The 26,654-nt window shown below is 43.0% G+C and overlaps 1 protein-coding gene across 10 annotated transcripts in view; it reads right to left on the bottom strand.

Moving 5' to 3' along the window:
* Positions 1-7,588: 7,588 nt before the first annotated feature.
* The window catches only part of SMC4 (structural maintenance of chromosomes 4), a 75,392-nt gene continuing 56,326 nt past the window's right edge, over positions 7,589-26,654 (bottom strand). For 9 of the 10 annotated variants that reach the window (XM_084847386.1, XM_084847389.1, XM_084847382.1 and 6 more), the window contains 7 exons: positions 20,323-20,512; positions 19,058-19,202; positions 14,925-15,098; positions 13,174-13,356; positions 11,880-12,112; positions 10,230-10,413; positions 7,589-8,165 (listed from right to left, as the gene is read on the bottom strand). In XM_084847386.1, the coding sequence (XP_084703512.1) occupies positions 7,989-8,165; positions 10,230-10,413; positions 11,880-12,112; positions 13,174-13,356; positions 14,925-15,098; positions 19,058-19,202; positions 20,323-20,512 (1,286 nt within the window). In that variant the 3' untranslated portion in view covers positions 7,589-7,988. Of the gene's footprint in view, positions 8,166-10,229; positions 10,414-11,879; positions 12,113-12,957; positions 13,078-13,173; positions 13,357-14,924; positions 15,099-19,057; positions 19,203-20,322; positions 20,513-26,654 lie in introns of all 10 variants that reach the window. The other variant, XR_014789619.1, reaches the window with a different exon arrangement.

Genomic DNA, 26,654 nt, shown 5'->3' with positions numbered 1-26,654 from the left:
CCAAAATTTGTCTCCCACCCACCCCTGGCCCCTACTAATTGGACATTCAGTTTTGTGGAACAAGCTCTAGGAAAATTGGTTGTCCGATTACAGTAAAAGTTGGATGCATGCAGAGCTGATTGGCTAGTACTGATATTGCCGCTATCACCCCAAACACAACTGGAATATTTTAAACTACTTTTAAGGGATCACATCTTACTTGGGTAAGTGTACATGTGATGCTTTAGAAGTTTATCCATACACAAATCAGAAATGACTCAGCCCTCAAAGCAGTTGTGTGTTTGTTTCTTTTCATACTACAGGCAGATAAAAGCCAGGGAAGGAGGGGAAAAAGTCATCCTCTAAATAAATGCATAAAGGTATTTTTTAAAATACGCTTTGTCTTTAGAGTACAATTCAGGCATGATTTAAATAGAGCTAAAGTTTATTTTGATAACTTCTTGAAATACAAGGTAAGTTTAGTGCTGGAATATGTGAAGCCAATAGGGACAGGTCACTCTCATCACATCCTATTTCTACATACATGAGATTAAAGAGAAGGACCCCGTGTCAAGGGCATGCTATTCAGGTAGCCCAGAAGGCCAGCACCAAATCAAGTACAGCATCTAGGTTAAAATTAAAATTGCACGCCTTTCTATTTAAGAGTCCTTACTAGAACCTCCCCTTCACGGATCACTGCCTTGTTGTGGCGAAGGGACTTGCGTAACTCAGTGAAGCCATAAGCTATGCCGTGCAGGGCCACCCAAGACGGACAGGTCATGGCGGAGAGTTCTGACAAAATGTGATCCACTGGAGAAGGAAATGGCAACCCACTCCAGTATTCTTGCCAAGAAAACCCCATGGAACGTATCACAAGGCCAGAAGATATGACGCCGGAAGATGAGCCCCTCAGGTCAGAAGGTGTCCAATATACTACTGGGGAAGGGCAGAGGGAATTTCCAAGTAGTGCCAGAAAGAGTGAAGCGGCTGGGCCAAACCCGAAAGGACACTCAGCTGTGGATGTGTCTGGTGGTGAAAAGAAAGTCCGATGCTGTAAAGAACAATATTGTTTAGGAACCTGGAATGTCAGATCAATGAATCAAGGGAAGCTGGAGGTGGTCAAACATGAGATGGCAAGATTGAACATCAACATCTTGGGAATCAGCAAACTAAAATGGACAAGTATGAGCGAATTTAATTCAGGTGACCATTATATCTACTACTGTGGGCAAGAATCTCTTAGAAGAAATGGAGTAGCACTCCTAGTCAATAAAAGGGTGGGAAAAGCAGTGCTGGGGTACAATCTCAAAAACGATAGAATGATCTCAGTACGAATCCAAGGCAAACCATTCAACATCACAGTAATTCAAGTCTATGCCCCAACCACCGAGGCCGAAGAAGCTGAGGACCTACAGTATCTAGAACTAACACTAAAAAAAGATGTCCTTTTCATCATAGGGGATTGGAATGCCAAAGTAGGAAGTCAAGAAATCACCGGGATAACAGGCAAGCATGGCCTTGGTGTACAAAATGAAGCAGGACAAAGGCTAATAGAGTTTTGCCAAGGGAACATGCTGATCATAGCAAACACTCTTTTCCAACAGCACAAGAGGCGACTCTACACATGGACATCACCAGATGGTCAATATCGAAATCAGATTATGTCCTTTGCAGCCAAAGATGGAGAAGCTCTATACAGTCAGTAAAAACAAGACCTGGAGCTGACTGTAGCTCAGATCATGAGCTTCTTGTTGCAAAATTTCGGCTTAAATTGAAGAACGTAGGGAAAACCACTAAACCATTCAGGTATGACCTAAATCATATCCCTTATGAATATACAGTGGAGGTGAGGAATAGCTTTCAGGGATTAGTCCTTATAGACAGAGTGCCTGAGGAACTATGGACGGAGGTCCATAACATTGTTCAGGAGGCAGCAACTCAATCCATCCCAAAGAAAAAGAAATGCAAGAAAGCCAAGTGGCTGTCTGATGAGGCTTTACAAGTAGCTGACGAAAGAAGGGAAGCGCAAAGCAAGGGAAAAAGGGGAAGATATATCCAACTGAATGCAGAGTTCCAGAGAATAGCAAGGAGACAAGAAGGCCTTCTTAAATGAACAATGCAAAGAAATTGAGGAAAACAACAGAATGGGAAAGACTAGAGATCTTTTCAAGAAAATCGGAGATCTCAAGGGAACGTTTTGTGCAAAGACGGGCATGATAAAGGACCAAGAAGGCAGGGACCTAACAGAAGCAGATGAGATTAAGAAGAGGTGGAAAGAATACACAGAAGAACTATACAGGAAAGATCTTAATGTCCCTGATAGCCATGATAGTGCGGACACTGAACGTTAGCCGGACATCCTCGAGAGTGAAGTCAAGTGGGCCATAGAAAGCATTAGTAACAACAAAGCTAGCGGAGATGACGGTATTCCAGCTGAGCTATTTAAAATCCTAAAAGATGATGCTGTTAAAGTGCTGCACCCAATATGCCAACAAATTTGGAACACTCAACAGTGGCCACAAGACTGGAAAAGGTCAGTTTACATTCCAATTCCAAAGAAGGGCAACGCCAAAGAGTGTTCAAACTGCTGTACAGTTGCGCTAATTTCACATGCCAGCAAAGTTATGCTCAAAATCCTACAAGCTAGGCTTCAGCAGTATGTGAACCGAGAACTACCGGAAGTACAAGCTGGATTTTGAAGAGGCAGAGAACTAGAGATCAAATCGCCAACATTCGCTGGATCATGGAGAAAGCAAGAGAATTCCAGAAAAACGTCTATTTCTGCTTCATTGACTACGCTAAAGCCTTTGATTGTGTGGATCACAACAAACTGTGGCCAATTCTGAAAGAGATGGGGGTACCAGACCACCTTACCTGTCTCCTGAGAAACCTGTACGAGGGTCAAGAAGCAACAGTAAGAACCGGACATGGAACAATCGATTGGTTCAAAATTGGGAAAGGAGTACGACAAGGCTGCATATTGTCGCCCTGCTTATTTAACTTATATGCAGAGTACATCATGAGAAACGCCAGGTTGGATGAATCACAGGTCGGAATTAAGGTTGCTGGGAGAATTATCAACAACCTCAGATACGCAGACGATACCACCCTAATGGCAGAAAGCGAAGAGGATCTCAAGAGCCTCTTGTTGAGGGTGAAAGTGGAGAGTGCAAAAGCTGGTTTGAAACTGAACATTAACAAAATGAAGATCATGGCATCTGGCCCCATCACTTCCTGGCATGCATATAGAAGGGCAAGAAATGGAAGCAGTGACAGATTGTATTTTCTTGGGCTCCAAGATCACCGCAGACGGTGACTGTAGCCATGAAATTAAAAGACGCTTGTTCCTTGGGAGGAAAGCTATGGCTAACCTAGACAGCACAGTAAGAAGCAGAGACATCACCTTGTCGACAAAGGTCCGTATAATCAAAGCTATGGTTTTCCCAGTAGTAATGTATGGCTGTGAGAGCTGGATTATAAGGAAGGCTGAGCGCCGAAGAACTGATGCCTTCGAACTGTGGTGCTGGAGAAGACTCTTACGAGTCCCCTGGACTGCAAGGAGGTCAAATCAGTCAATCCTAAAGGAAATCAACCCTGCCTGCTCATTGGAAGGACAGATACTGAAGCTGAAGCTCCAATATTTTGGCCACCTAATGCGAAGAGAAAACTCCCTGGAAAAGACCCTGATGCTGTGAAAGACTGAAGGCAAAAGGAGAAGGGGACGGCAGAGGATGAGATGGCTAGATAGCATCACCGATGCAATGGTGAATGCAATGAAATTTGAGCACACTCCGGGAGAGAGCGGAGGACAGGAGGGCCTGGCATGCTATGATCCATGGGGTCATGAAGAGTCGGACACGACTGAACGACTGAACAACAACTAGAACCTCCTTTCACTTCCATGAAGGGGAAATGAGTAAAGGGTTTGTGTGACGAGATGCACAGTTCTTGTGCCCCTGCTGTCCACACATTAGCTCATTGCAAAAAGGTAACTGCATTTCTTACCAAGCACATGTGTCTTCCTGAGGACAATGCATGTAGTGAAAGGAACGAACTATGAAATTGGGAAGATGGGCATTTTTATTTAAGTTATTTCTATACTACCTTTCTGAAACAATCAAGGCGGCGTACAAAACTGGCACGAAACTTTACTATAAATATGCACAGGGAAGTATTGAAATGTAAGGAGAAAATATGGGGGCAAGGAAGACAGTGGATAGTGCAGTGCAATATGTGAATCAGGGAGTGTTAAGAGATACAGGAGGAAAGCTGAGCCACAATAAAAAAAGTAAAAAATAATAAAGATAGCTAAATGCTAGAGAAGTGGAGAGCGGGAGACAAAAGATGCTGAACTGTAGCAAGTAAAGGAGGTAGAGTAATAGTCGCTAGGACTCAACATCACAAGAAGGTTGCTAGCTCTTCCCGCCCCCCGCCTCTAAAATCTACATGCCTGAAGGTGGGATTTGTCCCTTACAATCAGGGGCAAGATGAGCCTACAAACAGCTTTAGGCCTCCCAACTTTTCGAAGCGAAGGAATCAGACTCATAGGGTTGGAAGGGGCCTACGAGACCATCGAGTCCAACCCCCTGCTCAGTGCGGGAAGCCTGATTCCCAGGAGATCTCCCATCCAAGGACTAGCCAGGGCTGACCCTGCTTAGCTTCCGAGATCAGACAAGATCAGGCACATCCAGCCCTTTGTAACTAGGTCTACCTCTGCTGTGAGATTACCCCACCCTCTTCCCATCCTTGCAAAGCTTGTCAGATCAAAAAATGTATTTTAGAAAATAGTGATTCCCAGTCACCTCACATTAGGAAACTATTTTAATTCAGATTCCTGTGATACTCTTAATTTGTCACGGATTGTATAGGCTAGAGATCAGATGTATAGCTCTAAACATCCCTACTGGCTGTACTAATGGGAATTAGCGTCCAGCTTTATTTGGAGGGTCACAAAGTTCCCCACCCCTGGGCTAGGCCTTAATAATTTTGCATCCACCCCCTACAGTGCTCCAGATTCATCAGGCTACTGCTGCACAACCTAAGTGGATCCTAAGTGGTCAAGGGAAGAACACCAGAGAAGAATGAAACAATTAAGGAGTTCATGTGGTCATTACAGGCACCCGCATATCCTATATTACAGGTGCCTATTTTTTGTACAATTTAAGAACTCCTGTGAAGTGGGAACATAGGTGCTTTTATGATCCCACTGACAGATTACGATTGCTTAGGGTTGCAGCTTAGACGCCACCACTCAATAAATGTTTAAACCCTTCATTGCAGCTTTGTCTCCTTCTGCAGTTTCTCCCACTTACTCCTTCACATCTGCTGTGGTGAACCAGCCATGTTCTGCTCCACTGTAGAGTCCTTTCAAAAACCTGGAAGAGTGTGGAAGGAAACCATTTCACATGAATTAAGTCAAGGGGGCACAACCCATGGGCCACATGCACCCCCCTCACACACAAGGCCTCTCCTGCAGCACTCCATGGGTCACCCCCTGCCAATTTCCCCACCCCTGTACTCTTCACCCCCTTCCCTAGAGATCCTATACCACCTGTTTCTCCACTGCTGCCAGCAGTGAGGATTGATGTTTTAGGATCCCTGGAATGCATATGTGCCAACTCCCGAATCATATGCAGCCCTTGGGGCCAAAGAAGTTGTGGGCCCCTGGTTTAAGTCATGCCCCTTAAGCTGTTGGGTATGTTGCCAACATTTGCCTCAGCCCTTGGGCAGCAGAGCTGCTGCTTGTCTCAGTAGGGAGGTGAGCAGCTTGTTCAGGAGAAGGGGACCTCTATGCCTTTCCATTTTGTTTATAACTCAAAGGCTAGCCTTCAGTGCTGCCATCTGGGCCTTGCCACCCGCTAGCTCATACAGGAAGAGTGGAACTGCTTGCGCAGGAAAGGAATGAGACAAAGCTACCATTCTCTATGTACTGCTGCAATGGCGTTTCAGAGTACTCTAGCGTCCAAAGGAGACACTAACGTCTTGGTGAAAAAAACCCAGCTGTTTATTCTGGATGTAATGCTACTGAGGCCCAGAGCTTCTAACCACAACAACCATCTTAAACACAACCAAGGGCCAGTTTTTTCCACACTCCACTAGGTTAATGGCCCCTTCTCCAATTAACCCTGAACTCAGTTACTGCTTGCATATTCACCACACTTTACAGGCCTGAGTGCTGCTGCTTGGCTCTTTCTACATTCTGGCTATGCAACTTATACTGGGAAGGATCTGCTTGCTCAAGAGAAAAGACACAGATCAGCCTCTTTCTTCTATGTGCCTGCACTACCACAGAGGCAGTGAGGGGAGAAGGCAGATCAGAGCAATCACACTGTTGGTAAAAGTGCAGGGATTAAAAGGTTCCATGGAAACCCCTTTGGATATTATCACCTGTTTGTCTGGCATCCATAGTCTTATCTTGTCAATGCTGGATGCCATTTATGGTTGGTGAAGTGATGTGAGGCAAGGAACCAGGGGTGGAGTGCTGTCCCCAAACTGTGATTGAGAGCATTGCTTGCCTTTTCTGCAAAATTTAAAAGTCATCTGCTTGTTGTGATACACTATGGAATACTATGGGGTATGGCCAAGCAATGGTAAGGCTGCTGTAGCAGAGTAGCCGCTTTCCATCACTCCCAGCCCAAAAGCATGGAGGTGAAGGAAATGTGTATCAGAACCGAAGCACTTGCCAGTCTCTTTTGCTTTTCTTGCTTTGAGAGGCAAAGTACAGGAAGCTGTGCCAGGAGAGGAAGGCTCTCTAAGGATTTTCCCTAGGTCAGGCCACAGCCAAAGCAAGGCCTTGGTCTCTGCCTGAAATGGTACCTCTCCCACAAGAAATAAGAACATCAGATTCATGCTAGATCACACCAACAGTCCATTTAGTCCGATATTCTGTCCACACAGTCACCAACCAGCTGCCTAGGAGAAACGTACAAGCAGGACATGAGTGCAACAGCACCCTCTCACCCAAGTGCATAGCAACTGGTATATATATGGCATACTGCTGCTGATACTGGATGTAGCATATAGCCACTGGGACTAGTAGCCATTGAGAGCCTTATCCTTCACGAACTTGTCAAATCCCCTTTTAAAGCCATCCAGATTCAAAGAGTTTTGTAAAGACTGAAGATACACGGCATACCGGAAACCTGCTGGAAAATGGGAAGCTGACTTATGCAGAGTTAGAACATTGTTCCTTCTAGCTCAGTATTGTCCACACTAGCCTTCCCCAACCAGGTGCATGCGAGATGTTTTGGACTTCAACTTCCATCAGCTGCAGCAAACATGGCCAAAGCTCTGGAATGAGGGGTTATAATCCAAAATATCTGGAGGGCATCAGGCTGGTCTACACCGACTGGCAACAGTTCTCCAGGGTTTCAAACAGAGGTCTCTGCCAGCACTTCCTGAAGATGCCTGGCTGTCATTCTTTCTGGCAGCCTTAACCAAGTAAATAGTGTCCCACCCCAGAACCACTGGAGCATACAAGCAATCTCCAAGTTGCAACATGGCAAGCTTACCATTGCTAAAGAGGCTAAGGTTGGTTCTGCAGCCATCTGCATGTACAATGTGAACAAATCTCACCTAGTTTCCATGTATTAAAACAGACTCTTGCCTGCTGTTCATGCAAGTTTTCCCTTGCAGCTTATTTATCTACAAGAACTACCCCCTACAGTAGCACACCAAACACATACATCAGTTGATTTGTTATAATTTTATTTTAACACACAAATAAAAATACAATATAAAATGCTTTAAAAAATCTACCACCCATACCTCCCGAAATTATGTACTGCTACTGAATGACAACTGTGGTGGTTAACCCCCAAAGAACAATTTGCATTGTTATATTTTAAGCATTACTTTGGAGCTAAAGTGGGTTCACGTTCTTAAGAGAATAAAGGAGCCTCAGTAAAATGCTAAATTTTAAAACCACTTGTACCAAACTGGTGTTAAGGTGAATATTGGGATGTGATCATTAGAAAATCTACTGGTTAAAATAAAAATGATTTCTACATTCAGAAGCATCCTATAGAACCAAGTTCAGCATGTTGTTTTGATGCAATCACTTTGGGATTTGTTGCAACACTTTTTGTTGTATTATAAGTCTTGTAAATACCAATCAGTCTATCTGCAATTTCAAACATGTTGTTCCGCAGAGAAATAATGATGAATTGTGCATTTTTCGTTTGTTCCTGGAAGTTAAAATATATTTTGCATTAGTATTTGTGATAATATGTTTTGACGGCTGTAAACAAAAACCTAGTACAGCAATTCCAGTGAGGGCCCCTTTCTTTGTTATCCTTTTACATTCTTGCAGGTTACTAGGAATAGTAGAAGTAATGGTTGATTCTGAACTGAACATCAGGACTAGTAGCTCTCCCCCAGTGGCTTAGAGAAGGGCAGAGCTAAGATTGCCAGTTGACCTTTCTTACAGGGAAGAAGATGGTGAGAACTGCCTGCATCCCTCAAGTTGGTAGTGCCCCACTGCAGCCCTGCAGATAAAGGCAAAATAGGGCTTGTGAATTTTAACACTTTAGACACATTTAAGCCATCTCTTTCAAAGCTGAAATTAAAAATGATAAAGTGAGGCTGTTTCCATGTAACGGTGACAAATCTTGGGTTAATTAACCCACAATTTGCTGCGATATGTGCTGGGTGCGTTCTGCAGCCTTTGCTATGTCGCCTCTGAACCCAGACACTATAGGTTAATTGTGGGTTAATACTAAATGTAGGTTACCTGTGGGTTGTTTAACTCACGATTAACCAATACTGCCCAGGTTTGGATGTTATGTGGCACACCCCAATCAGCTCGATCGTGGGTTGAATATTCAAAATGGCTGTGGAACATGCCCAGCCCCCACTGTGGCAAATCATGGATTAATTAATGAGAGATGAGAGAATGGGGTCCATATGTCCGAGGCATTAAACATTTGGGAAACACTACTGTGCTATACTACTTCGATAGTAAGCTGATTTCTAAAGTACAATAATAGAAATCTAAAAACCTAAAATGCCTGGCAGAAATGTCTTCATCTGGAGCTGAAAAGGTAACAGTGTGGGCATCAGATGAGCCTCACTTGAGAAAATCATTCCATAAACAGGATGCTACAACTAAGGAAGTCCTCTTTCTTGTAGCCACCCACCTAACTTCATTCATTGGGGGTGCCTGGAGAAGGGCTCCTGAAGATAACCTAAGGCTCCGGGAGGGTACATGTGGGAGGGGATGTTCCTTTAAATAATCTGGCTCCAAACAATTTAGGGCTTTAAAGATCAATAGATATGTTAAGTTGCAATTCTTTGAATTGAATTTCTGAAGCAGTACGTGAATTTAGGATTGCCGCATACAAATGAAAAGTCTCAAGAAATGGATGGTTTAAAAACCCACTATCGCCAGTAATAATACAGACTAGTTTAAACTTAACAGAACCTCAGATGACACACTAACATATGCCTTTATTATATATAGGGTACACAGATATGCCCATTCTCTAGCTTAGCAGGCTAAAGCAAGGTATAAGGTTGCATTATAGTGTGGTTCACACAAGAGTGGCACTACCTTATACATGGTTTGTTGCACACTTGCCCAAAAGGTTGGCTACCATTACTGTAATAAAGCTCAACTGTTCAAAAGTGAAAAGTGCTGATGCTTCTGAAAACACTGCTATACATCAAGTCTGCATATTCAAGACCAAGACCCCAAAGTGTGCCCACAATCAGCTTTTCCTTACCCTGATTAAAGTCAATGAAGTGGTCTTGCTCCATTGACTTTAATGGAAGTAGGAAAAAGGGTGCCCTGCCAAAAAATGGCTTAGGGGGTGGGTGGGAAGCCTGCCCCTACCAAGGACCCTTGGGGCAACAGGGTCCTTGGCATTGGATGGGCTTCCCTACCCTCCAGCAGTTTTTCAGCAGGGGGCCCTTTTCCCCAGTTCTATCCAAGTCAATGTAGTAATATTGTTCCATAAACTTCAACAGAGGTGGAAACAAAAGTCCCATACAAAAAAATGGCTGGAGGAAAGGGCAAGAAAAGGGAGAATCTAGGGAGGGGGGCAAGAAAGGAGAAAATCCAGGGAAGGGCATGCACAAAAATGACAAATGTGCCCACCATTCCCTCAAGATTACAAATGTGCCCACAGGCCTGAAAACATTGCCTACCCCTGCCCAAGATTTTTTCCAGTTCTTTTATGCAAAGCTAGCATTAGTTTGACAGTTATCAAAATATGTAAGGTTTGGACGATATCAACTTCTACAGTACTTACATATATGTAAAATGCTACAATGGATACATTTTTAAAATCAAGGGCTGCATCAATTTCATCCATGAAGTAAAGGGGAGTTGGCTTGTAATGATGCAGAGCAAAAACCAAAGCCAGTGAACTAAGTGTCTTCTCTCCACCTGACAAGTTAAATATCTTTTTCCAGCTTTTCTTTGGTGGTCGAACACTGAAAGAATGAATATTTTCATGAGCTTACAACTGTTTACTTTTACTTTAATACCACCATGCTTGAAGCATGTTAGAAACACTTTACATGCATTGTCCAAGTAATTTTATAATAGTGCTGTACTGTAGCTCAGTATGATCAATTTCATCTTCATATTCCAGATTGGGGGCTAAGAGAATGATGGCTAATGGTCAGGCAAACACGTCTGGTGAAGTTTGAACACAAGGCTTCTTGGCTCACACTCTTAGCCACCTCTCTACACCATATGCTTAAACATTTGAAGCTGTCTTATACAGCCGAACCACTGATCCATCTAGCCCTGTCTACTCTGACTGGCAGCAACTTTCTATAAGGCAGAGGTATTTTCCATCCCTGGTATCAGATTTCTTCTTACTGGAGATGCTAGCAATTGGACATGCATGCAAAGCATATGTTCTGCCATGGTTAACCAGTAAATTATATTGATATTGTTTTCACTATACTACAGGCCCTAGTTAATATAAGAATGCAGAAAACAGGCTATCCAAATTCAAATTTTAAGCATGTAGAATCTCATTTAGTTTCTCTTGAGTTTATTCAACAGTTAAAGAACCAAAAAACCCTCTACAAATTTGGAGTTCCAATATTGTAACATAGGATCCATAAATTTCAGATACAAGAAGCATCTATGACAATTCAACCACGTGACAGGATAGCACTGGAAGACATCACCATGCACAGAATGCTGTAGTAGCAACATTAGCACAAACTATTCTGAATTCACATAACTATTCTGAATGCCATCAGTTAAGCATACCAATAGGAGTGAAATTCATGTCCCTCATTCTTGAACATCTGTTAAGGTATTCCAAGACACTGGTGACATACCTCTTTGATCTTCTACCACTTATAGCAGAATTCAATTGCAGTGTTTAGATGCAATGCTAAACCATATTTTACCATTACAGAAATCAGCCTAGCCTCCCTGGCCACCCAGGCTTGCACATTTCCTCCTCCCCCTTTTTCCTGAGGCAACTGCAAAGAAATTGGAAGATTCTGCTTCCATTTTAGATTAACTGCAGTTCGCTGTGAACTTTAAAATGTAGTTAATCTTAACGATGGTTAGTGCAAACAAGTCAGGTTCATAAACTATGCTTTGAAGTTGTCTTGTTTCTACTAAGCATAGTTAAGATTATTATTTAAAGCATGTTTACTTCACCCTTTAGCTGATAACAGAAGCAAAAACATCTGAACTCCTCCTTGGGAAGGTGGGGGAGAAGAGAAAGGGAGCAGGTCTGTGGGGAGGCTAGGCTTGTTCTTGTAATGCTAAGCTATGGTTTAATGTTATGACTGAACTAGTCCTGTATGGTTAATCCTGTAATAATTATTTAATGAGCATAAAGTATACCACATACAGTTTGTAAAAAGGAGCATCATACTTTCAAAATGATTTCATTTAACTTAAGAAAATTACAGGCAATACCAACCTGAACATGATTCCTTCAGAGAAAGGATCCAGACTATCTACAAGCTCTAGTTCTGCATCTCCTCCTAATGTAAGCATTTGGTAATTTTCCTTTAGCTTATTTGTTATTACATTAAATCCTGCCATAAACTCATTAAGCCTGTTTTTTCTAAGATCTTCATAAGCTTCTCTGAAGTTGTCTCTCTCTTTGGTAATTTCATCCAACTCTGCCACACGTTTTAGGTACAAATCTTCCTAAAATGTAAAAATAAAATATGTCAACCATGTGAAGTTATACATCATACTTAAAATGTCATTTACTTTTAATACAGCTGTATTAATAATGGGGTCACGAAGAGTCGGACACGACTGAACGACTGAACAACAACAAATTAATAACTATAGTTTAAAACCCACATATTTTCTGTTGGCCAATATAGTTTAGCTATCTAATCGTGGTACCCAATTAATAACGGTGTACTGTATGTTAACATATTTATAAAAAAGCAAGTGAAACCATTATTTCCTAGAAACAATGCATATGCAAATGTGCATCTTCTGCATGAGCCCTAAATGCTCAGAAGAGAATAACAAAGAATAAAACATGCAAATCAGAATTAATTCTCACTGACAGCATAAACTCAACACACTTTTAGTATATAAAAAGATCAGGACAGATCATGGTGGTTTTATTGTATATGCACTGTTTTTCCAAACAGATAATCTACAAGAACAGTCTATTACCCATCTCCTTCTCTCAAGTCTCTCACTCCAATGCAATCTACTTGTACAAGGCTAGAGGTACTATTGCCCCAATTCTATGAATAAAAGGTAAAGACATTTATATCGAATGCAATTTTTCATGAAGGACTCTGTATTCCAATTGCACCTGCCCCCAATGACAAATGTTTGTATTCTCAATTTTTTCTCATTCTGGCTATGTTTTGAGCTGTGGCATCTAATGAAGGGTAATTGAGCCTTTAGCTCTGATTTCGAAAGATCATTGTTGCAGGATGAGTTCAAACATTAAGGCTCTGACATGAGGGGAAATAGATTCTTGGAGGTACACACTACAGACAAGCCATTCATATACAACTCACTCTGTGACTGGTGTGCAGATGCTTCACATGATTCATCCAAAGGATTTAACTTGATTATAAACATTATGGTTTCCACAGGGACCAGTGTTGTCACACAGCAATTTCTAAGAAGGGGCTTTACTAATCACAAATAGAAATTTCAGTCATGATAATCTCACACCACAGATCTATAGCTGGTTGCAAAAATTCCAGAATAATATAGGAAAAAATACTTACCTTTTTATTATATTCATCAATGGCACCCAAGTATGGTTTCATTGCATGACACTGAGCTTCTAAAAGAGCAATCTGATTGGTTATAATATCTGTATCGTTAATAGCCTCAAGTTCTTCTTGACTGAAGATCGGAAGCTCTTCAACTTGTTTGTCTTCCATAGAATGCAGAAGTAGCTTTGATATCTAAAATATATTTTAAGCAGTTAAAGAGCAAGTAAAGTTCATATGTCTATAATTGTAAATTTGGTGAGGGTTTTGTACTTTAAACTTGTTCTCCCAGCATACAATTAATCACTCACTTGCCTAGAAATTCCTACTCCTAGCAAAGACATAGATTAAGCATTCAACATGCTGCCTATTTTGATTTGGTTTATAATATGGTGATGACTTGATTTTAAAAAAATACTGTACATCACTTTGAAAAGCCTCTGGTAGAAAGTCACCTATAAATACTAAAATAACTTTCAAAACCTCTTTAGGATATAACAAACTTGATTAAGCACCACTGAATTGTGATCTAAGAAAGAATAAATATCCATTGAAGTCAGTAAACTGAGATAATAAAATACTGGATAGTATGGAATTTAATTATGTCAAATGGCAGTATAATAAAGAAACTGATAACCCCCGAAAAGAGAAGGTAATAAACTTGAGTAGAATATGTAATGTACTTCCCAGTTATTTTTGTTCTGGCCCTGAATCTGAGGAATGCTGTATCCAGTAAGAGCACAGTCTACAACTTTCTAGAAAATCATCTGAAGCTTTTCTTTTTAGACAAGTCTTTTAAGTATTTTATAAAATTGTTTAATGGACTGAAATAGTTTATGACATTTATTGTATTTAGTTTTTACTGTAAGATTATGAAATCACATTTTAAATTTTAATATTTGAGCCACCCACCTTAAATTCCAAGTATTTCCACTGAAAGGCATTATTTAACTATTTGGCTGGTCACCACAGATGACAAGGAATTATATGCAGTCAAGTGGGTGCCTGAGGGAGGGATGAAGCACTCCATCCCTCTCTTTCCTCCAACAGCCTCCTTCTTGCATGTCTATGCAAGGTCTGGAGGAGGGTGTTTTACCTCCTGTGTGTCCAGAGTAGAATCCAGGAAGACTACCGTGCAGGGTCTCGCATTTCTGTGCTGGTCATGGAAGAAGCAAAGTGCCCTCCTCCAAGCTCAGCAGAGGAACCAAGGGGCCTGTCACTCTCTCAGACCATTAGGCATCCCCCAGTATATCTATGTTGGGTGTGGAAGGCAGGAAGTTCCCCCTAGTCCAATCTAGGATATCCTCTGCCACTGAAAGAGAATATGGAGATACACCATCTTCTTTTGGACACCATGATAATCTTCTAGCTCTCATTACATGACATATTTGCATCTTTGAGCAAAGTGCAGCAAGGTCATCTAATGGTACATTGACGTATATAAGAGAATTCAGGCTGGGGCCAAATGAGATGATCCACAGTATTTTGGAGGGGAGGAGCAAAGGAGGGCTTCAGTCCTTTCCTCTGACAACTGGCTAATGCAAATCAATGCATCTGCCCCCTCCCACTGCTGCTACTGGGAGGATTAATCCCCGCCCTCAATCCTAATCTCTCCCCATCCCATGGCAGCTGTAAACACAAACAAGACAACATGCATGTGACGTCACATTTAGATTTTACAACTGCTTCAAATCAGTTCTCAAATTAAGAGCCTAAATTTAAGAGTCTAATTATTAAAATATTAATACATAAGTGTTTATTACCTCCTTTTGCCAATACTTAATCTTTGATTGATGCTCTGCAACATGACTGTCTAGCTGTTCAATTTTAAGCCTAATACTAAGAGCTGTCTCTTGAAGCAAATGCTCTTCTTCTTGGATAGCTTTAATCCCTTGAAGCACCGAGCGATGCTTCTCTTGAATCTCTGGTAAGGACTCCTAAACAAAGATCATGAGTGAAAGTAAAATCTTTATTATTCGGTGACCAAAAAGAGTTTACAATTCCAGTGCTCTAATTCCACATAATAAATACCAACATTAAAAATAGCTATTATGAAATTAAAATAAAAGCTGGAAAAGAGTTGGTGCCAAGGAAGACTATATCAATAAAAACTACAAAAGACTTTTCCACAAGACCACGTATTGGCTTGTGAATGTTAGTAAGTGACAGAAAAGAGAAGGGAGTCATTCTTAAAAAGCAAATGTACACTGTAGTCAGTGTGGCCTTTTTATTTTACTTAGATGCACTGCAAAAGCCAAGTTTCAGTTGTGCAGATGGCCGAAGATGTGATTAGGTAGGCCCTTGTTGTTCCCCATGTTTGTGGTTGATGTTCAATGTAAGAAAGAACTAACCATTCCTCAATGCCTGACACCAGATGCCCCACATCCGAGGGAAGTGTTTGTAAGAGCAAGAAAAGAACACTGTGTCTGTTAAGTGCACATGATCAAATAGGATTTTATTTATTTTATTTTGTATTTATTATGTTTATATCTTGCTTGCTTTCTGTATTTCATTTCTATACCACCCAATAGCTGAAGCTCTCTGGGAGGTTCACAAAAATTAAAACTAGAGAGCAGCATAAAACAATATAAAATATGAAAAGTTAAAACCACAATAAAGCAGCACAACCAGAATAAAACCTAGCAGCGATGCAGAGATTTAAAATACAAATTAAAAACACCAGAGCTAAAAGATTAGGAAGCTAAAATGCTAAATACTGGAAGAGTAAAAAAGGTCTTCACCTGGCGCCAGAAGGAAAACAACATAGGCACCAGGCAAACGTCTCTAGGGAGCTCATTCCACAGCCGGGGGGCCACAGCAAAAAACGCCCTCTTCCAGGTAGCCACCTGCTTCATTTCCTTTGGCAGGGGTTCCTGGAGAAGGGCCCCTAAGGATGATCTTAGGGTCCGGGCAGGCACATATGGGAGGAGACGATCCTTCAGATAACCTGGTCCCAAGCTGTTTAAGGCTTTGAATATTAATACGAGCACTTTGAATTGGGCCTGGAAATGGACTGGCAGCCAGTGCAGCTGGAAAAGTACTGACATAATGTGATCTCATTGGCCAGTCCCTGTGAATGTAGTAGGAAGGCTGCTGTGGACCTGTGGCTGCTATTAAAATCCAAGATTTAGGCAGGTGAGACAATGGCGTTGCGTGCAGGTGGCTTCGCTTTCCCTTTTCTAGGAGCAAACTCTGGCTTATGCTTTTCAGCTGGAAAAGGGAAGGAAGAACCAACCTGCATCCATCCATCCATCCGTCCTTATATATTTATTTTTAATCTCACAGGGTTGTTTTCTGTATATACTGTGTTGAACACAGGGTCTTTTACCCTTGCAAAGCACTTCCAGGCCAAAGGATTGCACTGTACTGAGTTTGGGCCCCATGTCCTCTGAAGGGGAAGCTGGGTCCTGATTGCCCATTGCACATCCAGTGATGAAGTGGACAGCACCAGGGAAGAAAAGGACGTTGCATCTCATTGATAATCATCTATCCCTGACTGTGGGGACATCCCGGGAAGTGACTTGGGATGTACATCGGTAGGTTGTGCCAATACCTTCGGCATCGGAACTGACAAAATGGTCAGAGTGGTGGCCAAGCATGAGTTCAGAAGTAGCGTGGAGGGAGGTTGAATGGACAGTATTTGTTTTCTGTGGTGGCAGTGCGGACAATGGTGGGAGTCATTATTGCCCCTGGGACCTATGGCAGTGTCGAATGATGCGCTAGTAGTGTAGTTGTGTATATTGGCTGTGGCAGCAGGGATGGAGGAGGAGCCACAAATGATCTCCGGTCTGATGGAGGCTGAGAAGCCATAGCTGACAAGGGAGATGAGTCTTGGATAGCGAGGACGATCTCCGTAACATTTGTCCACTGTCTGCCCTCCATACCCAGAGTACAGTTTGTCCCAATAGTAGTTTCATCTAGGTGAGAGGCCCCAGATTGAACGATCCCAGTCTGAACATAGCAACCAGGATCTGTATCTGGGATGCTGATATAACCTACAGGAATGATCTCTCCGACTTAAGGAGCAACAGCCCAAGAACATGAGATCTGGGAATCCTCTCTGATTGGGAGATCGGTGACTCTCGTGATAGGGAGATCTATCCTGGTGATCAGTTGGCCTTCCAAGTCAGAGCCAGGACTGGCCATACCTCTCTGACCTTGCCTTATGACATAGATGTGATTGGTACAGGGCTGGTCCCTATAATAGGTTCCATAAGTTGGGCTTGAAGCAGTACTGGCTAATCAAGCATCAGTGGAGGGGCTGTTATGGTTGACTGTATGATCAGTACTGAAACAGTCAATTGTGGTGTCAGTTCCATAGCCGACCTGACCACTGCCCTCTTCACTATTTTTTTTCAGGTCTGAAGAGAATTATTGCATGTTGGCCTTTTTTGATAGTTTCTTTGCAATCGTAAGCTTCAACGACTACCCAGGTACAGAGTGGGTTGGTATAGCCCAAATTCAGGACTGAGCAGGACAGAAAGCAGTGTCTGAAACTCCCAAAGGCTAAGGCGAGCAAGAAAGAGTCTCTGATGCTCCCAAAGGGGGGTCCTTTGCTACCTGTGCCATAGTGGGCTTGTCTGCCAATGACCCCACCACTACAAGGGCTTTCCTTCACAAAACAGCTCGCGGCCTGTCAGAGCAATTACATCTCACTTGTAAAGTCCTGACAGTGAGGACAGGCCTCCACCTTGTGCCCTTCTCCCAGACAGAAAAGACACAAAAAGTCCCTGTTAGTGTGTGCCAATTTACTGCTACAACAGACACACTTCCGAAATGGGACCCTTACGGCCTTACGCCTGTAGGTGATTCCGCAGATCGTGAACACGAAAGAAACAAATAAAATTCAGAAGAGTAGTAACAGAAAGAAAAAACAAGATGACAGAAAGATAAAGTAGAAGAAAAAACACCTCAACAGTTGTAATACAAACCATGAACAAGAGATGTTCCTTATGAGGCTACCACAATGGCAGTAGAAAGAGAACTGAGGGAATAGGCGGGAAGCTGCTAAGGACATGTGCACTGGGATGGTGGGGGAGGGTTCCAGCCCAGAATTCCTCAGCTACAGACGTTTTCTGAATGCAGCTCTGCGCAGGTGCAGAGCCCATACTTGTGATGAACACAGACCACAAGGACGAAAAATGTTTTTACATAGCTCTAGGTGATCAGACAGAGGGTGAGATGGGTCTCCCTTGTGCTGCCTTGTGTTGGGCAGCACTAGAGCATGTGGGGCTCCAGATTCTCCTCCCTTCTCCTAGTTGCAAAGGATTGGCAGTCTACTGAAGCCTGGAGAATGGCTCTGAGACGCCAACCGTTTTCCCACAGTGCTTCCATCTGCTGTACAATGCTGAAACATGTACAGCATTCTACCTCTAGAAAACTGTGTCCGACCTCTTTATGTTCTAACACACAGGGGCTTGCTCAGAAACAACTGCTACCTAAGGTCTCATAGAGGCAACCAGCTAGGCAGTCAAAAGAGATCTGAGGGAATGGGTGAAGGCTCCCGCCAAAACCTCCTCAGCTTAGAAGTTTCACAAATGAGGCTCAATGCAGGCGCAGAGCCCATATGTCTGATACACACAGACCACAAAGAACAGGAATAATTCTGATCTTCAGTAAGTTTTCATGTGCTAATAGTAAAGGCTACAGAGAAGTGAAACAGAACCTTATTTTTACACAGTTACAATCACAGCCTTAATATGGCTTAAATGGAGTTAACTGCACCTGATATCCTTCTGTCAACTAGAATATTTGCTAGTGCTGAAGACTTGCCAGAGGATTCATTAGTATTTGCAAAAAAAAGAGCACAGCACAAGGACTTCTAGCATTTTATATACTGTTCTGATTCCTTTAAGCCACACTCCATCCGAAGAATATAAGCCAGTATCATACATACTTCAGCTTTTTTGCTGTCATTCATAACTTCTGCAGCTCTTTCATCTAGTGCACTCAGCTGTTCAGTTAAGTCTTGTATGTTCTTTTTATTCTCTTCAATTTCCTTCTCAGTACGAATAACAGCATCCGCCAATTTTTTCAGGTTTCTGTACATTGCACATAACAAAATTAGATATGAAGCCTCTTCTCTGGTCTCTACATTAAGAGTTTAAGACCTTGAATATAAATCAAACGCTCTACAGAAACAACTGAAGATATTTGCTAACAACTTCCACGCTGCTGATTGGACATCATATTCAGGTCATACTGCTTCTGTGGGTTGGCATCTTTTTGAATCGTCATCCACCAAGTCCTTCTGCAGCTCCATCTGTGCCCTTCCTCTGGTGGAAAGAACCTGTAGTATATTGCCATCTCCAAGGGACCAGAACAGGCTGTCCCATCCCCCCAACATATGCCTAGCTATATTGAATCATTGTATGGATATTAATTGTAAGCCGATCTTGGATGAAAAGCAAGATATAACATACAAAATATTCACATTTAATGTGTCTGCATTATTAACTGGGTACCTGGCACATATTTCGGTCTGAGTAACCTCTGCTTTCATTATGAAAACTACACACACACACACACACACACTTCTAACAATTTCAGTTTCAGAGAAAAAGGATTAAAGTATGTGCTCTTTTGGAGAAGACCTGAACTATGGCCTGGTTCAGACTTAACCCATGGGTTGTTGGGTCTGTGTGGGAGCAAGCAAGCACACTGCATCCTGACGGCTTCCACTTTGTTTCTGGATTACAAAAGTGTGATGCATGAACCTGGAACTCTTGGTTGTTGTGGGAAAACAAGCTCAAGTTTTAACCCATCATTTGTTATTGGGTTTAAAAAACCCCATGGTTTGTAGACACGCGAACTGAGTCTACATTTTTCACATATTTAGCCTTATTTCTTAATGCTCTCTATACTATGGCTTTTATTCCCTACTTATTATCCTCCGCCTTATCATCCATAACACTTTCTCTCCATGGATTTCCTGTCACCCTATTTCTGTGGCTGAGTATATGCCAATGCACCAGACAAGCATACAATCTGTTACACACAGAATTTAGTATGTTGAGATCAGATGGCTTCATTGAAAGACAAAATATGGTTAGAAGCATTACTTTACAGATTTGTTAACTGCTTTCTTTAAACCCTACAATGAAATGAAGTGCAACGTTGATATTTCTGTGATACTGGCATATAAAGAATGTAAAATCTTACCTATCTGCTGTCTTGATTGCCACTTGAGCTTTAGTAATAGCAGAAGCATACTGATCTGCTTCCTTATTTATCTTATCAAGATTGTCTTGCTGAGCTTTAAGTTTACTATTATTGATTTCAATTATGAGATTATGTAGTCTCTTAACTTCTGTTTCCAATTTACTAGCTTTCGCAGCGACTCTGTCGTATTCTGTCAAACAGAATTATTAAGAAAATTATGAATATTTTAGTACTAAATATAAATGTTTTAATACAGACAAGTTGCTCACATTATGACAAGCCTTATTCAAACACAGAATATTTACATGTTTACAGAATTTACTATTACGCAACATTCTGAACAAATGTGTATCAGCATTCATTTGATCATAATACATTGTTTGTACTAGTTCAACTGCTACATGGATCAAATACTTTTCCTAAAAGGAAAATTAAATATAGCTATTTAAAAAGCTGTGTTTAAAGTGAAAGCTATGACTTATTTACAGATGTCCATTAGACTTAAAGAACAGGTTGCTTACCTGTAACTGTGCTTCATCAAGAGGTCATCTATGCATTCACACATATGGGTTCTGTGCCTGTGCAGATCATTATTTGGAATGTTCTAGTGGTGAAAAGCTTGAAGGCAGAAAGGCCCACCCTGCCCTCTGTGTGCATGTCTAAGGTGTAGCTCCTGCCTTCATGATCAGCTCTGCATACCAATGTAACAGCCAAGAAACTGAGCTACAGACCACACCTGCTCAGGGATGGAGGACAGGTTGCATGAATGCACAGATGACCACTTGAAGAACCACCTGTTCTTTTATGTCGTCTCTGTGAATCATAAATATGGGTGAGTAGCAAGCTGACTTACCAGTCAGTGGTGAGGCAGGTGTTACTGAAGAAGAACAAAGAACAGGACAGCATGGCCAAAGGATGCATCCTGTCATGACTGAATTTCTACATGGTTGTGCTGCACAAATGTGGATGGAGTGGATCACATCGCTGCTCAACATAGCTCACGGGGAGGCACTTCATGGAATAGGGATGTAGACATAGCCACTGTTCTACACAAATGTGCCTACAAATGTAGGCAGTAACTTCACCAGCTGATAGTAAGGTGCTGCAAAGAGACTGCGAGACCTATACAGGGATCCTAGTAGTAGACAAAGAGGTGTTGGAATCTCTGGTAGGAAGCAGAGCGGTCAACATAGAAGGCCAGTGTCCAAATGTCCAAGGAATAAAGCGCTGTCTTGAGAGGCATGGGCAAATGTTGGTAGAAGGCTGGCAAGACAATGTCCTGATCTAGGTGAAATGGGGACATTACTTTGGTAAAAGACTTGCATCTGAGTAACACCATACCCCTATGAAAAATTAAGTACAGTGGGCCCGTGCATAAGGCAGCGAGTTCTGATGGTCAGAGGTGACTGCTACAAGGAAGACAGTCTTTAATGTCAATAGCTTGAAGGAAAAGGTGGCTAAAGGCTCAAAGGGCTTGTTTGTCAATCCCATCAGCACCATGGAGAGGTTCCACATTGGAGCTTTTGGCAGTAAGGGAGGGTAGAGGTTATGTAAGCCTTTCCAGAACCTCTTGACAAGACAGGAAAGAACTCTGATCAACCTTCTTCAGGTGCATGGGAGATGGTTGCCAGGTATACCTTTAGAAAGAAGAGGGGCACGTCCCAAGGTCTTCAGGTGCAACATAAACCACAGAACGTGTTGAATCAAACAGTGAATAGGGTTAGCCCCAAACTGGACAAAGTAGTGAAGCAGGGCATGTGGAAGTTTTCCTAGCCACCTGCAAGATATGCAATATGTTGGGGAGAAGGGTCAACGAGGATAGATCTGCCATGCTGTCCAGGGCAGGAAGGTCCAGATGTTGTATGTTCTCTTCAGCAAGGGACAGGAAAAGGAGACATGTGAACCAAGGTTGTCTTGGCCATCACAGGGAGATAGAAAATAATATTGGTGTTGTCTGTCCTGATTTTCATGATGACCCGGGTCAGTAGTGGGATGGGAAGAAACGCATAGAGGAGGTGGGTCTAGGGAATGCGAACACAACCCCTAGGAAGCCCTTGCATGCTCTGGTGCCTTACGCCTCGCAATGAATGCTGAATGGTAAAGCAAACAGGCTGACAGAAGGTTGACCCCCATTGGTGAAAAAGAATGGAAGTGACTGCAAGGGGTAGCTTCCATTGATAGGTCACATGAGACAATCAGCAGAGACAGTCTGTGAGGTCATTGCTATGACCCACCAGATGAATGGTAATGAGACAAATCTGGTACAGTATATACCAATCCCAGAGGGACATGGTTAGCCAAAGCAGTGTTCATAAGCAGCTGCCCTCTTGCTTGTTTATATAGTAGGCCATCAGTGTGTTGTCCATAGCTATTTATGTGGTGTGTGAAGATTGGTGTGAATATCTTGACTGATTTTCACACTGCAGGGAATTCTATGGCATTGATATGGAGGTGGGATTCCTCCACTGACCACAGGCCACATGACCTCCCTAACCTGCACAGGACATATTGGTGGTAACCATGCAGGAGATGCAGGCAAGGTGAAAACGAGACCAGCAGAGGTTTTTGATGGGAGAGTCCACTGCTGAAATGAGTGCCAGACTGCTGCAGGGAGGTGGAGTAGAGGAAAGTGTGAGTGTGGGGAAATGTCAAGGAACTAGGTTCCAGAGTGGTCAGAATTAAAGCCTCACATATGGGATGACAGCATTTGTGATAGCCACAACACCCAGAAGTCTTTGTATTTGGCCTGTGGCTGTCTGGATGGTATGAATCAAAGAGAATGCTAGGCTGGGCAGTGTCCAGAACCTGTTGGTTGGTAAGAACTCTTGGCCAATGTCAGAGTTCAGAAGGGCTCCAATGAACTACAGGGCAGGGAACTGAGTCAGGTTTGATTTTTTTTCAGTTTATGCAAAGGCCCAATTTGTCGAGAAGTTGTAAGGTGATGCAGATGTGGCTTCTGAGTATGGACACAGAGCCCACAATGACAAGCTGGTTGTTGATGTACAGGAAGATGATGATTCTCTGTAACTGTAGATAAGCTGCCACCACTGCCATGCATTTCATGAACACCAGGGTGATGGAAAGCCCAAAGGGAAGGACACAATTGTTGTTAGTTTTATTGTCGGCTTTTGTCGCTATCTTATTGCGTTTGTTTTATTACTTTTATTTTTTTAACTGTTTTTATGTATTTTATTGTTGTGAGCTGCCTTAGGAGGGCTTCTGCCCTGAAAGGTGGCCAAGAATTTTTTAGAATTAATGAATGAATAAATAAATAATGGAATTAATTGTCTTCCACAGTGAACCTTACAAATCAGAAGTGCAACTTAAGACATTGTTTAGGTCTATGGAAGCAAACCAATCCCTGCTGCAGAGAAGGGGCAGGATATCTGCTAGTTCCCATCCAGTAGATTGAGGACTGGATGGAAGGTGCTGTTCCTGTTGGGGGCAGTGAAGTACCTGGAGTGAAAGCAAGAGTGTGCTTCGCCAGGGGGTATAGGCTCCATAGTGTCTTTGTGCAGAAGACTCATCTCATTTCTGAGATCAGCAGACAGCATCATGGTGGAGAGAAGATGCCTGCTTGGGGGGGGGGGCAGGCAGGCACAATGAATTTAATCAAATACCCTCAGTATATGATGGAGAGCACTCAGCTGTCAGCAGTGATATTCCTCCAGGCAAGGAAGAATTGGTTCAGTCTGTCCCTGCAAAGTGGGGTAGGTGAGTCTAAGCTAGGGGCCCAAAGATGACATTTTCCCTAGTTTGTGGCAGGTGCCTGGATGAAATCAACAAGGCAGAGAAGCAGTGTCTAGAATCATAGAATAGTAGGGTTGGAAGGCCATCGAGTCCAACCCCCTGCCCAATGCAGGAATCCAAATCAGAGCATCTCTGACAGATGGCTGTCCAGCCTCGTCCTGAATGCCACCAGTGTGGGAGAGCCCACTACCTCCCTAGATCACTGGTTCCATTGCCGTATTGCTTTAACAGTCAGGAAGTTTTTCCTGATTTTCAGCCGGAATCTGGCTTCCTGTAACTTGAGCCCATTATTCCATGTCCTGCACTCTGGCATGATGGAGAAGAGATCCTGGCCTTCCTGTCTGTGACAACCTTTCAAGGCCTTGAAGAGCGCTATCATATCTCCCCTCAGTCTTCTCTTCTCAAGGCTAAACATGCCCAGTTCTTTCAGTCTCTCTTCATAGGGCTTTGTTTCCAGTCCTCTGATCATCTTTGCTGCCCTCCTCTGAACCCTCTCCAGCTTGTCTGCATCCTTCTTCAAGTGTGGTGCCCAGAACTGGACACAGTACTCCAGATGAGGCCTAACCAGTGCTGAATAGAGGGGAACTAGTACTTCCCGGGATTTGGAAGCTATGCTTCTATTAATGCAGCCCAAAAGAGCATTGGCCTTTTTTGCAGCCACATCACATGGTTGGCTCATATTCAGCTTGCGATCGACAACAATTCCAAGATCCTTCTTGCTTGTAGTGTTGTTGAGCCACGTATCCCCCATTGTGTAACTGTGCATTTGGTTTCTAGCCATTGATTTCAAGTTCGGTGCTTATGAAGGATGACTTAGTTCAGGCTCCATGGGGATCTGGAGGCTCTGCGGCTGGAGCTCTTTGGAGAAGGAAGGCTGTTGGTGCCCCAGGCCCATTTTCTGGGCAGTAGTCTGAAGTTTCTGAACTTTTGCATAGACAGCAGTCCTAGAATTAAATAGGCTTTATCCATCAAAGGGTAGGTCATTTTATTGAATGTTTTTATTGATTTTTATGGTATCTACTTTGTGTCTTTATCTTGTACGCTGCCTTGAAAAGGTTCCACCCTTAAAGACAGCCTAGAAATACTTTTAAATGGATAGGTCCTCAACCTGGATGTGGGGCTCTTTGGTTAGCCCAGATGAGTGGAACCAGGCATGTGTGTAACGCTATTTCATTTCCGTATTGCCCAATAGCCAAAGCTCTGTGGGCTAGGCATTGATTTCAAGCTACAATTTGCCATGTGGAAAGTGGTATTAATTTGCTGAGGAGATAGATTAGAGGCTCCAGTATGGAAAATCTTGGTGAGCTCCTTCTTATCTTGAGGGAGGTGTTTGAAGGAGGAAGCTTTCTCCCAGAGAAAGGAATGATACCATGCTATGCAGGCCTGCTAGTTGGCATGTGTAGGGCCAGGGTAAGTAATATTTCCAACTGATGGAGTAGTTTCCATCCCTCTCCGTCAACAGGAAGAATGAGTTTTCTCTGTAGATTTGCTCCAGACAGCCTTCACTATAATGGAATTGGCTTCCAGGTGCTCAAGTAGAAATTCACAGCCCTCTTCACAAACCTGGTACATGTTTGTGAGCTGCTTGGCAGTTGCATCACAGAGGATGGCTTGGTTCATGAGACCTTAGTGGTAAGGAGCGGACGTTTCAACATCATAATGGTATTAGTAGAACTTGGTCAAAGACTTATGGTAATGAGAGTAACCATGGTGATCCTGTGGTTGCACGGACCCAAGTAAGTACCGATCCTAGGCATAGGAGAGCAATCTCAAACAGTGGTGTGTAGGGAAGTCCTGTTAGGGAGCTGTGCAGCCCAAAGACCGTGAGAAGGAATTGGAGGATCCATGTCTAGACTTTGGTGATTAGTGGGGTGCAGAGCACTATCCATGTCTTGGTGAGGGTGAGCGGCAGTGGTCTGTCTGAGTCGATATAGCTTACACTGGCTCAACCAATGAGATGGGAGACTGGTCCCAAATTTCACTTTCAGAGGTGGAAGCCACAGATAGTGCCTCCACAGGTGGGTTGTCAAAAAGAGGCATTACTTTCTTCAATATTGGCTGCAGAGAAGATGGCACTTTTGGGGGCATGGGAAAGAGGGTTGGACATGGCAGAATGTCAAACGGTGTAGGGACAGGAACTGCCACCTTGGGTTCAGTATGTTCCAGCTTGTCCTTACCTTTCTCTTCTGGCTCGTCTGTGCTTCGGGACAGCAAGTCTGGATGGTGCTTCACCTTTGCAACCCCATCTGGGATACTAAAGAAGGGGCAACCAGTACAAAGACCACTGAAGCAGGACGTACTGAATGAGATAGACGGTACCGAGACAGGGACCAAACTGGGTCAGACATCCCTGAGTTGTAGGAGTGTGGCTATTAGTGCTAGGCAACAGCAGAGGGACAAGGCTGGAGGGGGCAGAGGCTGTTCCTGGGCTGTGATGTCAGCCACTCGAAGGGCCTGTTCCCAGGATCTGTAAAGGCCTGGCAATATTTGCACAAAGCCACTGGGTGATCTTCTCCAAGGCAGAAGACGCACAAGGACTGTCAGTTAGATGCTGGAGTTTACTCCTGCACTTGGCACATTTT

Source organism: Heloderma suspectum, chromosome 3 (genome assembly GCF_057233095.1).
Source record: "Heloderma suspectum isolate Gila_16-S chromosome 3, 16-S_ref, whole genome shotgun sequence".
Classification (NCBI taxonomy): Eukaryota; Metazoa; Chordata; class Lepidosauria; order Squamata; family Helodermatidae; genus Heloderma; species Heloderma suspectum.
This window is presented reverse-complemented; position numbering and strand designations above follow the sequence as displayed.